The sequence below is a fragment of the Salmo salar genome, chromosome 20 (assembly GCF_965601325.2).
Source record: "Salmo salar chromosome 20, fSalSal1, whole genome shotgun sequence".
Lineage (NCBI taxonomy): Eukaryota > Metazoa > Chordata > Actinopteri > Salmoniformes > Salmonidae > Salmo > Salmo salar.
Genome location: NC_138310.1, coordinates 68,794,398 through 68,809,365, shown reverse-complemented (window position 1 = coordinate 68,809,365; position 14,968 = coordinate 68,794,398). Strand labels below are relative to the sequence as shown.

The window sequence follows — 14,968 nt, the reverse complement described above, 5'->3', positions numbered from 1 at the left end:
AAAGTATTTCCTGTTACAATCTCTTCTCCAGAGGAAATGTTTTTTCTCCTCAAATAATTTTGTTTAACACTGAAATTCTAAAAATGAATGAAATTGGGTTACAGTCCGGTTGAAATGGCTAGTAATGATGATTAAGTATTGATTGAAACAGGGCTACACATCAACTAGATTTCTTATAGTGATGCAGATAAAAGGAATAATATGAAAATGATGGATTTCATGTTGTAACTTTGCCTAGTAGCTAAAGAGCACTATTCTACTTTCTGGCAGACAATGGACCAAGAGAAGTAAATATGTTCAGAAGTAAAAACGTTTATTTTGTCCAAATAAAATTCCTATTTCAAAAGGTATTACTTAATACATGGCAGGAATTACAACAATAATAAAATGGTTAATTGCAAAATTACATAATATTTATATATTTAATATCCAAAATACATTGCATATATGAAGTAACAGTTCCCTTTCATTGGACATTACTATTTATGAGAGGTGGACGTAAAGGGTACTTTTTTGATTATTACCTTCATGTTAAATTTAACAAATTCCCTTTAGTTCAAACCTCTAAACCAATGGAGCTTCAAGAGATGCTTCCTGTGAATATCAGGGGTGTCTGCGCTCATTTGCATAATATACCTGGCCAATTTAAAGGCACAGACAAAAGCTGCCAATTTCTGGGTGGTTGGCTTAATGGTATGAGATATGGAAAGTGTTGTTGGCCTATTTTAGAATTAAAAGCAACCCTAATCATGGTATATACAGAATAACAGATTGACTATAGGTATAGGATTATGATTCAAGCAGGCATTTGTGGTTTTGATGATAACTAGAACAAATCTTGTGTTCACAAATAAAATTAAAAAATAATTAAAAAATGTAAAAATGTATTGCCCAAATGTACAGATATAAAACGTTTAAAAATGTTGAACATACTACATATCAGTAACGGACTTTTAAAAAATTGCATTTTTGACCGAGGTCAACTCGTATTAATTCTCTTGACTTTTTAAAACTGTGTCACATATGAAAATAACTCTGCATAATTTATACAGTAAGTTGCTTTAATGCCTAGTTGACCGATGTTCACAAAATAATAAAAAATATGTCTGACGAACGCACAGCGTTCGCGAATCTGAGGATTTCTCTGTTTTCATCCTTTCTTACTTTACTGGTTTTGTTCTTTATTTAGTAAACCATTTATTTTCAAGAAGTACTGAGACAAAAGTCCAGATTCAGCTGTTTAAATACACTTGTTTCTATCATACAACAAACTTTAACCATCTGAAAATGCACGTTTTAAAATGGCAATGCTGTATGAATGCACAGACACAGTTAGGTGAGGGTTGACATGACATGACATAGTGCTATGGTAAGTCACTCTGTGTCGACACTTGACTGGCCTGGACAGAAGAGGGAGAGACCACCGTGAGACACGGAGCTCTTCTAGAAACAACTGTGATTGTCCAATTGATGATGTGTTCCATGGACCAGAGGGCATTCACATTAATAATGACTTGGTCCAACAAAATATCCGGGAATGGAAAGAACCAATGGCTGAAGAGGACAAACATAGTTACTGTAACAACAGCCAACTGGTGTGTGGCCCCCTGAAAACATAGCTACAGCGCTTCACATCCAACTCTGGTCTCCAACTCGCCTACTTCCAGTTTGGAGGATAAGTTAAGTGTGAATCAATGGCATATTCCAGTTGCCAACATTTAATTTTCATTCAGTGCTGAGAAGTCCTTTTCTTTGGAGCCCTACCTCCACAGTTCCAGATGATGCTCCGCATACATAAAGGGTTGCAGATGGATTGACAAACTGATAACAGAACTTCAGACAGACAGACATGATGTGGATCTGAGACCCCAGAGACTGAAACGAGGAACAAGGCAGGAGCTTCACTGTATGAGGAAAATGTAGATTGAGGCCCATAGAGAATGGGTCCATGTCTGTGATCAGGCACACAGTAGGTATGAGAGCCTCTATGGTCTCTTGATAAGGTTGCGTCTATGTGGGTAACCGTGTCCAGATTTTGGGGGCACTCTGAACTGGCCCATGGGTGCAGCTTTCAGGGGACAGAAAGGCAGAAAAAACACAGACGCACTGTTACGCACATCAACAAAAGAAAACAAACATGGAAACAGTATTGTCTTGTAAATAAGTAGTACTCCATTTGGATCACAGCATCCAGTTTTTTTTTATCCTTCAGTTAGCATCCTTCATTTTGCCAGTTAAGAGCAGACTTTGGGTGGAGGTGGAGAATCCCCCTTTCTCTCGGTCTTAGTTGATTTAATTTCATTGCGAGAGTGCAGGTCAGCCCTGGTGGGTTTGGTTTTGGGGAGAGGAGGGGAGGTTGGGGGAAGACGTCACGGTGCAGTGGGGTTTAGTAGTAACTGCCCAGGTGGGAGGGCACGTGGGAGTTGGGGTGGCGGGGGACGCTGTGGTTGGGGTAGATGCCCCCTGGAGAGCTCCAGTATGGAGCGGTGGGTCCAAAGAAGTTAGAAGAGGTGACGGGCATGGGGGGAGGGTGTGGGGACACGAAGTTGACCTTCTGCTGGTGAGCATGGTAGGAGGGCACGTATGCCAGGTCCGAGGGGTATTTGTACATGGAGGACTCTGTGGGGTGGGGCTGCAGAGCCTGGGCGATGCCGTGGAAGTCAAACTTGTAGGCGTAGCGCTTGCCGTGCACCTTGGTCATGATGTTCTTGTCGTAGTAGTAGCGCAGGGCGCGGCTCAGCTTGTCGTAGTTCATGTTGGGCTTGCTCTTCCTCTCGCCCCATCGCCTCGCCACCTCGTCAGGGTCAGTCATCTTGAACTCTCCGTTGGTGCCCTCCCAGGTGATGCAGCCGGCATTGGCGCTGTCTGACAGGAGCTCCAGCAGGAACTGCCACAGCTGGATCTGTCCAGAACCTGACCAGGACACACACAGGTCAAATCAACAGCTGTTCTATAACTGAACACCTAACAGCCAGTTGATCAAAGACCCATAACTCATTATGTACTTCCTGAATACTGCAATAAAGTAGAATGCCAATTCTAAAGTAGAATTCCAACAATTCTCAGCAGATAAAAATGTCCATTTTTAAAGAGCAATACACCGGGGCCATAATGAAGCAATGTATGTTGGGAAATGTAGTTTACATCTAATATATGATTGGTCTCATACATTCTCTCGTACCTACCTGGGTTGGCCAGTCGACTGCTGGTGGGCCCCAGGATCTGGTAAGGATCTGTGGAGAGAGAGAGAGGTCTGTTAGTCTGTATCTATCACTATAAATTAGGTTGATACTCATCGCAGTGAGATGGGTGTAATCCACTGTCTTAGGTGGAGTGCACACACATGATGGAAGAAATGAGCAGGGTGAAATACATTACCTGGCTGAGGTCTGGGCTGTTCAGTGGACTTGGACACACTCTGTGTGACCACCGGCGAGCCTGAAGTGGGAGGGGTTTGGAGGGGAAAGAAACAGGAGGAAAGAAAGCCAGTTGGGCAGTCATGGATAAACCACGGTACACATCTTAACGGCACGTCAGCCCCGTTCCAAAGAAAACAGGGCAGTAACTGGTGGCTAGGGTAAGTGCTTAAAGTTCCCAGATTTCAGGGTTTGACGACTGAGGATTTACTCATTGGTGGTCTGCCTTGCGTGCTTGGGTTGAGAGTCGGCTCTCACAAATTGCTCTATGAAGCTTTGAGCTTTGGGGCGGCAGGTAGCCTAGTGGGGCGGCGGGTAGCCTAGTGGGGCGGCGGGTAGCCTAGTGGTTAGAGTATTGGGCCAGTAACCGAGAGGTTGGTGGATCGAATCCCCAAGCTGCCAAGGTCAAAATCTGTCGTTCTGCCCCTGAACAAGGCAGTTAACCCAGGCTGTTAACCCAGGCTGTCATTGTTAATAAAAATGTGTTCTTAACTGACTTGCCTAGTTAAAAAAAATAATATGATGCATGATGCGTAGGACCATATAGTAATTCCTTGCGTGGTTAGTCTTTCTGCGACTCAGTAAAGTAAAGAGTATGCTTACCTTTTCCACTGTGCATGTTGTTCGACCATCCAGTCCGCCGTACAGCATCATATGATGGGTCTGAGAAGCAGAGATAAAGAGAGATTTGTCAACATTAAATACTATACTGCCCTTACTAACATTTAATATTGGAGTATTTAATTTACTTCTCCTATAGACGGGTTGGCTGACATCGTCACGAAAATGATGCACACGCATCGATGAGGCAGAAGGCCGTGTGGTGTTATGATTCTGAACCATCAGATAGCTAGCAACAATTACAAGAAGCTGCCATGTATTTATGTTTCCAATAAACATTGGAGGTGAAAATAGTTTACATGTTGTCAACAATCTAAACCAACCCCGACTGTTTTGCCCATAGTTGCGCACACGTCGGTTTTGTTGCTAAACAACCAAGCAGCCTAAACACGAGTGGGAAATAAACTGATTCTAACTCGACAACATGAACCCTCCACCTCATCTCATAATATACGCTAGTCCGGAATTAAAAGGGGTAGTGGCTCTTTTCGATATGTGGCTGTGTATGTTCTTGACTGTGCTCTCTACCTCCCCATCTGCAAGCAAACCCATCTCAGGAACACAACTTGGCTTTATACGAGCAACGAGATTGTCACAGAAATAAGGCAGGGAAATTATGCCAAGAGCCAGCTATAAAAAGGTTGGCCTGCCTATCCAAGCCTGTCCAAGAAACCATGTGCGGCAGGATATCTGGCCCAGGTAATGTGGGTTCATCTGGCATACAACTATGTCTCAAAAATAGAGGAACCAACAAGATGTCTTCGATAAAATGACAGTTTCATGAGCAGGTTGCACCATGGTGACCACAAACAGGAGGGCAAAATACACACATACAGACACAAAACAGACAGATAGACATCCTAGAAATGGATGATTGTAAAATGCTGCAACAGTAACTGAGTTGGAAAGAATTGCCCCACGTTTGCGAGGTTCACAACTGACTGAATGTGGTCTGGGAAGCTGGATTGCTACCAGTTGTAATCAGTCTCCTTGACATGTGCAGATAAAAAAGAGGATGTATATTTTCTCCATCAAGGCATCAAAAGCAGTACAGCACATTCTAAATTGAAAGTAGAAACAATTTCATCTTAATTTGGCTGGCAATGACTGTAGCACCCCTGACAGTTAGCTTTGTTACCGGCTAAGACTGTACCACATGCAGAGAGTCACTAGATAGGAGGACATATAACAGCCAGTGAAGCAAGACACACATTTAACCGATGTAATGTCCTACTAATATGACATAGCTGATATAATGTCCTACTAATATTACATATAGCTGATATAATGTCCTACTAATATTACATGTAGCTGATATAATGTCCTACTAATATTACATGTAGCTGATATAATGTCCTACTAATATGACATAGCTGATATAATGTCCTACTAATATTACATATAGCTGATATAATGTCCTACTAATATGACATATCTGATATAATGTCCTACTAATATTACATATAGCTGATATAATGTCCTACTAATATGACAGCTGATATAATGTCCTACTAATATTACATATAGCTGATATAATGTCCTACTAATATTACATATAGCTGATATTATGTCCTACTAATATTACATATAGCTGATATAATGTCCTACTAATATTACATATAGCTGATATAATGTCCTACTAATATTACATGTAGCTGATATAATGTCCTACTAATATTACATATAACCAATGTAATATCATACTAATTTAACATATAGCTGATATAATGTCCTAATAATATTACATATAGCTGATATAATGTCCTACTAATATTTCATGTAGCTGATATAATGTCCTACTAATATTACATATAGCTGATATAATGTCCTACTAATATTACATATAACCAATGTAATGTCATACTAATTTAACATATAGCTGATATAATGTCCTACTAATATTTCATGTAGCTGATATAATGTCCTACTAATATTTCATGTAGCTGATATAATGTCCTACTAATATTTCATGTAGCTGATGTAATGTCCTACTAATATTTCATGTAGCTGATATAATGTCCTACTAATATTACATATAGCTGATATAATGTCCTACTAATATTACATATAACCAATGTAATGTCCTACATTATAATGACTATATTCATCTTTTAATGTTCAAATTCTCATGTCACCAGTGTTTTTACACTTGGTTACATAAGTGGTGATCATATAAGCCCCTGCTGAGGTCAACATCAGCAATTAAGAGACACAGCAGGTGTCTAACGTGAGGACGTAAGATTCTAAATCGTAGTGTGTGTGTGTGTGTGTGTGTGTGTGTGTGTGTGTGTGTGTGTGTGTGTGTGTGTGTGTGTGTGTGTGTGTGTGTGTGTGTGTGGGTGTGTGTGTGTGGGTGTGTGTCACGTTACATATACAGCCAATGTGACAGCTAGAACATAACATGCTTCACAGTGGTGATACAGACACCCGTCTTTTAATCAACCCCAGCTTCCAATTGGCTCATTCATCCCCCTCCTATCCCCTGAAACTATTCCCCAGGTCGTTGATGTAAATGAGAATGTGTTCTCAGTCAACTTACCTGGTAAAATAACGGTAAAATTAAAATAAAATAAAAAACAGGATGTCTTGACACAACTAACCTTCCAACACCCCATAATGTGGCTCCCTCTGACTCATCAGGGACCTCAGCGTCTAGAACTGGTTGAGATCCATGTCATGGCTTCTCTAAACATTATCCAACACTGCCCTCTTGTGGTCAGAAGCATGCTAATCTTATATAACAAACATTTGGAAATGCAGACCTTCCACTGGTTTACTTCAACCAACATTGAATAAATCAAAATGCACATCCATTTTAGTGTTGAGTACTTCTCAACCACAAACCTGATTCAAAGCTGTAATAGAAAAAAACACTGGCTTTCTAGAAGGCAATATCACTAGAATGTGTTTTATTGTCTCTCATAAATTATAAATCTACAATGAAAATTGGAAAACATTTCGCATTCAATCACATCTCGGAACACTTTCACAGGATGTTATTTAAACTCATTTCCTTTTACTCATGTGTGTTTGTGCTTTATAAAAGTATTGGATGAAATACCACAGTGTGCCATCACAGCAGCAAGATGTGTGACCTGTTGCCACAAGAAAAGGGCAACCAGTGAAGAACAAACACCATTGTAAAAACAACCCATATTTATGTTTATTTATTTTCCCTTTTGTAATTTAATTATTTGCACATAATATGACGTTTGTGGAACTTTTGTGAGTGAAATGTTTACTGTTTATTTTTATTGTTTATTTAACTTTTGTTTATTATCTAGTTCACTTGCTTTGGCAATGTTACCATATGCTTCCCATGCCAATAAAGCCCTTAATTGAATTGAGAGAGAGAGAGAATAACAGTCAGGGTCTCAGCAGAGGCGGTCAGGTTCATGCTGCAGTGGGGTGGTGGGATAGTCTAGGAGCAACGACTGGAGGAGAGTCCTAAGAGAGTTGTGTTTCCTGCCTGCCTCGCCTGCAGACAACCTCTCTTTGTTTTACTGCCCCCCCCCCCCCGTGAAAAAAAAACATACAGGGGCTACCTCCTTCCAAAATAAGTGTCACAAACAGAAGGGGGAGAGAGAGAGAGAGAGAGAGAGAACCAAGAGACCCAGGCAGACGAAACACAACATTGGAATGTGAAAAGAAAACAATGGCGTTGTATCCCACCACTGTCTGATAAAGAGTGGAGGAGGTGGTTGGATAGACGACGCTCGGCTCCACTACGTAGCCTTTTGACATGAGAGAGGGTCACATCCCTGCAATATCCTCATATTAAGGGTTCACCACTATAGACAGTGGGGAAGTTCCTATACCTGTTTCGATTAGGGTCTGAGTCAGACCAGAGGGGCAGGGGTGGACATGAGACGTAAGTGGGGCATCATTCAGCAGAGGAGACGAGAGGTCAGGAGAGTTGAGGAGCCAAGAGGAGACGAGAGGAGAGGTGGGGAGAGGAGAGGGGGTAGCCAAGCAGACAGACTGGGAAGGACGACCAGAGTCCAGATGAGCACAGCAGGTCAGGAACACAGTCAGCCATGCAAACTCAACAGACACCCCAGAAGTATGGCACGTCGGAGTCCCTCTCCCTCTTTTTCCAGGTTCTCTCTGAGTGGAGCCAGTTTCCACTCTGGGCTGGGGTGTGGTGCAACGCTCACTCGTCCTGGGAGACTTGACTGCAGACCAGCTATTCAAAACAAGGGCTGAGAACCAGCGAGAGAGAAGTCTAGTCATGGACCGCTTTTAACCCACAGTCTCAGCCAAAGACACAGACTCAGACAGAGCATGGCTTTATATACTGAATACAGGTGCTTTAAAAGCCATCTGTGTGAGAAAAGAAAATAGGTATTTGAGGAAGAGGCAGATGCCAATCTTTAGCATACACAATGGACATACAATGGCTAGAGTACTGTATGTATGCCTGGCTATACAACAAATGTAAATCAGCAGTCCTCCACTTGGGAGGCCATAGAGGGAAAGATAAAAGACAAAGAATAGCCCATCAATCTTTAAAACGTCCCTCTCTGTGAACACTGAGGAGCCATGTGGTAAATTACTGAATCTCCAAACTATCTCCCTGTACCCTTTAGCTCAACACACATGTAAGCAAGCACATGAACACACACACACACTTCATGGCTGCTGCATTCCATGTTTTATTTGCTAACTTTTATTCATAACCTAGCTTTTTACATCAGACAGTCTGGAAAAGATTTGGAGGTCTCCTGCTGAATAATGGTGCTTACTATACCCTGAGAGAGCTGAGATGGTATGTGACCCTTTTCTACACGCAATATGACTGTGAACATCTGGCGATAGAAAGTTGATAAAAGTCTCAATGCTGGCATTTCCTGAAGCAAAAGGAGCACTGTTATTATGGAGCCTATAATAGAAATCACTTCTGTGTGTTGGGGAAATGGTGTTGAGGGGAGTTCACCTGCTGGGTCTGCCATTCAGAATACCTGCCACTGAGAACCAGGAAGAATCGGGCAGAGGTGACACTGCAGAATCTTATTGAGCATGTCTATTGTTTTTTGTCTATGTCTATTGTCTAAAACTCCCAAAATAAAATCATATAAAAAAAAAAGATTCTTATCGAGCATGCCCATTGACCTGATGGTATGAATCAGGGTGAGAACAGTGTAGCTCAGCGGTTTAACAGAACAATTTAGCTTAGCGGAGGAATAGAACAGTGAAGCTCAGTGGTGGAATAGAACAGTGAAGCTCAGTGGTGGAATAGAACAGTGAAGCTCAGTGGTGGAATAGAAAAGTGAAGCTCAGTGGTGGAATAGAACAGTGAAGCTCAGTGGTGGAATAGAACAGTGAAGCTCAGTGGTGGAATAGAACAGTGAAGATCAGTGGTGGAATAGAACAGTGAAGCTCAGTGGTGGAATAGAACAGTGTAGCTCAGTGGTGGAATAGAACAGTGAAGCTCAGCGGTGGAATAGAACAGCGTAGCTCAGTGGTGGAATAGAACAGCGTAGCTCAGTGGTGGAATAGAACAGTGAAGCTCAGTGGTGGAATAGAACAGCGTAGCTCAGCGGTAGAATATAGGGAACAGAACATTGTAGCTCAGCGGTGGACTAGAGGGAACAGAACAGTGTAGCTCAGGGGTGTACTAGAGGGAACAGAACAGTGTAGCTCAGCGGTGGACTAGAGGGAATAGAAGAGTGTAGCTCAGCGGTGGACTAGAGGGAACAGAACAGTGTAGCTCAGCGGTGGACTAGAGGGAACAGAACAGTGTAGCTCAGCGGTGCACTAGAGGGAACAGAACAGTGTAGCTCAGCAGAGGACTGGAGGGAAAAGAACAGTGTAGCTCAGCGGTGAACTAGAGGGAAAAGAACAGTGTAGCTCAGCGGTGGACTAGAGGGAACAGAACAGTGTAGCTCAGCGGTGGACTGGAGGGAAAAGAACAGTGTAGCTCAGCGGTGGACTGGAGGGAAAAGAACAGTGTAGCTCAGCGGTGGACTGGAGGGAAAAGAACAGTGTAGCTCAGCGGTGGACTGGAGGGAAAAGAACAGTGTAGCTCAGCGGTGGACTGGAGGGAAAAGAACAGTGTAGCTCAGCGGTGGACTGGAGGGAAAAGAACAGTGTAGCTCAGCGGTGGACTGGAGGGAAAGGAACAGTGTAGCTCAGCGGTGGACTAGAGGGAACAGAACAGTGTAGCTCAGCGGTGGACTGGAGGGAAAAGAATAGTGTCGCTCAGCGGTGGACTAGAGGGGTGTGTTAAACATTTATTAGTCTCTTCCTCTCTCCCTACCTAGATACACCCTTTTCCTGTGAGCCAGGATATCACTGTTATTGCAGCCTGTTCTCATGTACTGTATGTGGTGGTGACTTCACAGTCCACATGTAAAGGATATGTACCTCATTTCACAGACACTAATATAGGCTTAGGCGGGTCTGACTCACCAAGTCTGGAACCAACAGGATCCTGAACAGCTTCTACCCCCAAACCATAAGACAGCTAAATTGTTCATTAAATAGTTAACCAAATAGCTACCTGGACTACCTGCATTGACCCTTTTTGCACTAACTTTTTTGACTCATTACATAGTCTGCTGCTACTGTTTACTATCTGTAACTTTATTCCTAGTTATACAGTATGTACATATCTGCCTCAATTACCTCACACCCCTGCACATCGACTCGGTACTGGTACCCTGTGTATATAGCCAAGTTATCCTTACCCATTATGACTCTCACGAACACCTACAGTACATGTCAGTTGTTTTGCTCTAGTACGTCCACAGGCCTCACAAAACTCATCTGAAGGTCCCCCGGTGCCAGTTGAAAAAATGTATGAAAGTCTATATGGAGACTGTTTAGTTCCCAGAATCAGGGGTTATATCTCTCAGATATTGGACACACACTTCAGAACAAACTTCCTTTAGATTTTTATTTTGTGACTGTCTGTTGTGAATCTGTTTTTTTATATACTTCAAGGGGTATTCCAATTCAAAATCAAATAGCCACATGGTCCTTGGTATGACCTTCTTAAAACAATTCCATATAGCTTAGTAGAACCCTCCCCCCTCCCCCAGACATGGGTTAGACTGTTATGGGTTTTTGAAATAGATTCAGAGGTTTTTAGGGACCATAAGTTCACATTTTAGCTGTCTGCAAAAAAAAACTGTCTCCAGCAACCTGATCGGAAAGAATCAACAAGCCTCATAAACACCAAACACAGAATGCTAATCTACACATTAAAACACTGAACAGTGGCCTACACCACTCCCAAACCTGCACAAATACAAATCCCCCCTAAAACCTTTCCTCCCCACCACCACATGTTCCCTCCTTGATTGAGTCAAAGTTGTGAAAACAAAAACAACTAATCTCCCTTTCTGTCTCCTTCTCTCTGTTTGCATTGTGGCTGAACCACCTGTCCTTTAAATACACCCATCCACAAAAATGACCTTAAACGTTCTATCTCCCTGAGCCCCCCACCATATCCTGCTTTATCTCCTCCTGTGGATAGTGAGGTTAGCCACGGCGTGCCTTTTGTCTTGCTAATTCCCTTCCATTCTGAGGTGGCACTCACTTTCCCCCATGTGCAGGTAGGCCATGAATAGCACAGACTGGGGTAGCGCTGCCTGGTATTATTCCCCTGTACAAAAGATTCACCTGTTAATAACTGCGTCTCTGCCTGGTGCTGCCAGGACCTTGGTCTCGGTGCAGCTGCTGCCTCTGTGGCAGCAGACAGAGAGGAACATGCCGCAGCTCTATTGTTTTGGCTAAATGATCATGCTAAATGAGAACACTCTTTCTGTCCTCTCTCTCATTCTCTCTCTCTCTCACTCTCTCTCAACATATACCTGGCTCTCTTCGATACAGGAAACATAGTCCCCTATAAAAACACCTCTGAAATAGAAAGAAGTTGCCCATATTTAACGTTAGCAGTAAGGTTTTGGAAGATAATGCTGTCCTACCTTCTTTGGCAGCCAGGCTTGGAGACTGATCCATGTGAGATGGAGTGTTGTAGGATAATGATGAGCTACCTGCAACATGCCAGATAGACACAACGTCAGAGCTGTATGATTTTAAAGTTTACAGTTATCTGTGCATAGGGCATGATTAATAAAAAATTATGGCTAATAGGTTATACAGTATAGTATACTAATTCAAGTAATTCATTTTAATGATTCATTATTCATTATACACTGAGTGTACAAAACATTAGGAACACATGCTCTTTCCATGACATAGACTAACCAGGTGAATCCAGGTGAAAGTTATGATCCCTTATTGATGTCACCTGTTAAATCCACTTCAATCAATGTATGAAGGGGAGGAGACAGGTTAAAGGATGATTTTTAAGCCTTGAGACATTTGAGACATGGATTGTGTATGTGTGCCATTCAGAGGGTGAATGGGAATGAAAAAATATTTAAGTGCCTTTGAACAGGGTATGGTAGTAGGTTCCAGGCGCACCGGTTTGAGTGTGTCAAGAACGTCAATGCTGCTGGGGTTTACATGCTCAACAGTTTCCAAGAAGGGTATATCAAGAAGGGTCCACCACCCAAAGGACACCAAGCCAACTTTACACAAATGTGGGAAGCATTGGATTCAACTCAATATTAGGAATATGTTCCTAATGTTTTGTACACTCAGTGTACAACGGTTAGCTGTGAGTAGGAACACTGGCCAATACCCAGAGGGTGGCAGTAAGAAGATCATTGATTTCTGTAAGTAGATCTAAATTCCTTTCATTTGAGATGCCTCTTAAAATTATACTTAAAAATTGCCCATGGTACATTGTAAACAATCAATCCATTCTACCTAATAAAGAATCGACCCAGCAATATTTTAATATGTAAACCTTTAAACTCGGAACGCTGTGCTGATTCAACAATTCCACCACAAACCTCCTGACTATTAAAGTCCATAAACCAAGACTACAGTATGTATAATAGCATGATTGCTTTTCATTTCACCTTATAGAGCAGAACTGCTCTGCATTCCTCTGCTGACACAAGCAGCACCAAAACGCTCTCTTAATTTTAGCTGCCCTGAGGCACAAATCAGAGAGGAAAAACAGACCAAAAATGCACTGGGAAAACACCAGTGCTACTACTGCTATGGAGAATGTAAGATTGAATACAAAGACTACTACTATGGGGAGTTGCTAGTTAGGAAGGAACTCTAGGAGGTTTTCTGAATGGGCAGGAGGAGATGAAGAGATGAATAACAGTATAGGCTACAGCTTGGGAAGCCTTGGAGTGGCGTGCCTTAGCTCATTTTGGAGGGTGTAGGGGAATGAGAGGGCCCACAGCAAGGCAGATCTGGGGGCTGTTTTTGGGGGAGCTGGTGGAGGGAGGCGGGGTAGGGGGGCTCTACACACAAATTCTAACCCCCACCCCATTCTCGCTCCACCCCAGCCCACCCCACCCCAAGGCTCTGGTCCTGATTTGGACCTGGGGCCGCTGAACAGGGGAAGCATTGTGTGAGATAGGGTCCCTGCACAGCAATCAAACGCAGCTCCCCATACAAACATTATTCCACACTCTCAGTGTAAGCGCACGGGGCAGGCACGGCACCGACTCATCCTCAGGGAGAGTAAGAGAAGTAGAGAGAGAGAGGGAGAGGGAGAGGGAGAGGGAGAGGGAGAGAGAGAAAAGGGGCTAGGGTAAACCCCTCCCCTACTGCGTTCCACATGGGGGCCGCCCCAGAGAAAACAGATCCAAAAGAGAACACTGGGACCGCTATTATAAGGAAGAGAGAGAGAGAGAGAGAGAGAGAGAGAGAGAGAGAGAGAGAGAGAGAGAGAGAGAGAGAGAAATGGGGAACGCCAACACTGACACTTTAGGCGAGGGAGGCTTGGCTACACCGCCTATTTATTTGGACGCGCTCTTCACCCTCGAAAAACAAACACTTCCCAGTAATCTGACTGCACAGTGGGATGACTGGTTAATGTTCAGCCTCCTCCAACCGAGCAACATCTGCCCAGAGTCTGTTCCTCTATTACATAATACCTCCATTAGCATTGTTTTATTTTCTTTCTTTTCAATGAATGATGACTCTTTAAAATTCCCCTTCCCTCCGTCTTGACACACCATAATATTGACAGACATCCCTGTGAGATGGTTAGACGTCATTGGCCTTTGCTAAGCCCTGGCTTGTTGTTGATCCTACCAAGCTAAAATCTATACTACCCCCTCAAACATGTACATACCCTTCTCTCCATCAACAAACTGAGGGGCACCCACGTGGGCGGTGAGACCAGTGCCCCTTAAAAGGAGGCCTAGGAGACCCCATTCACTAGACTACATTAGCCCAGTTCCCTGTCCAATCCAAACCAACCAGAGGTGCTGTGTAATGGTACCTAACAGCTAACAACAGAGGCAGGCAGACAGGCCTCTGAGCCCCTACACTGGAGTGCTAATCTGCCAATAGAAAGAACTAATGCAGGGATACCTCCATAAAAACCAAAAGAGAGAGCGACTGGCTGCAAAGGAGAGCACTCCAGACCACCTTTTCCTCTGCAGCCCTCAGCCCAGATGTTTATGGTCTGCATAAACTATTGAGGGCTTGAGAATTTCCCCACTCTGGAGTGGGCTGCACCAGCAGCAGCAGTAGGATCAGGAGCAGAGGCAGCCCAGGAGGCTGGATCAGGAGCATAGGCAGCCTGGGAGGCTGGATCAGGAGCAGAGACAGCCTGGGATGCTGGAGGCTGGACAGGAGCAGAGGCAGCCCGGGTGGCTGGAGGCTGGATCAGGAGCAGAGGCAGCCCGGGAGGCTGGATCAGGAGCAGAGGCAGCCCGGGAGGCTGGAGGCTGGATCAGGAGCAGAGGCAGCCTGGGAGGCTGGGAGCCCAGACTTATCACTTTCTCCACTCCCTCCTGTAAATCCATCCAGCCACAGTCAACCACACAGAGCAGACCAGACCATAGCAGGGACAGCTGGGAAAGAAAGCACTGCAGCTATTCTCC

At 43.6% G+C, this 14,968-nt stretch overlaps 1 protein-coding gene across 5 annotated transcripts in view; it reads right to left on the bottom strand.

The window, feature by feature from the left end:
* Window positions 1–292: 292 nt before the first annotated feature.
* Window positions 293–14,968, bottom strand: part of LOC106581097 (Friend leukemia integration 1 transcription factor) — a 31,049-nt gene continuing 16,373 nt past the window's right edge. For 3 of the 5 annotated variants that reach the window (XM_014162814.3, XM_014162815.3, XM_014162819.3), the window contains 5 exons: window positions 11,969–12,037; window positions 4,020–4,079; window positions 3,379–3,438; window positions 3,186–3,233; window positions 293–2,913 (listed from right to left, as the gene is read on the bottom strand). In XM_014162814.3, the coding sequence (XP_014018289.2) occupies window positions 2,387–2,913; window positions 3,186–3,233; window positions 3,379–3,438; window positions 4,020–4,079; window positions 11,969–12,037 (764 nt within the window). In that variant the 3' untranslated portion in view covers window positions 293–2,386. Of the gene's footprint in view, window positions 2,914–3,185; window positions 3,234–3,378; window positions 3,439–4,019; window positions 4,080–6,929; window positions 8,240–11,968; window positions 12,038–14,968 lie in introns of those variants that run through there. The other 2 variants (XM_082966688.1, XM_014162823.3) reach the window with 2 other exon arrangements.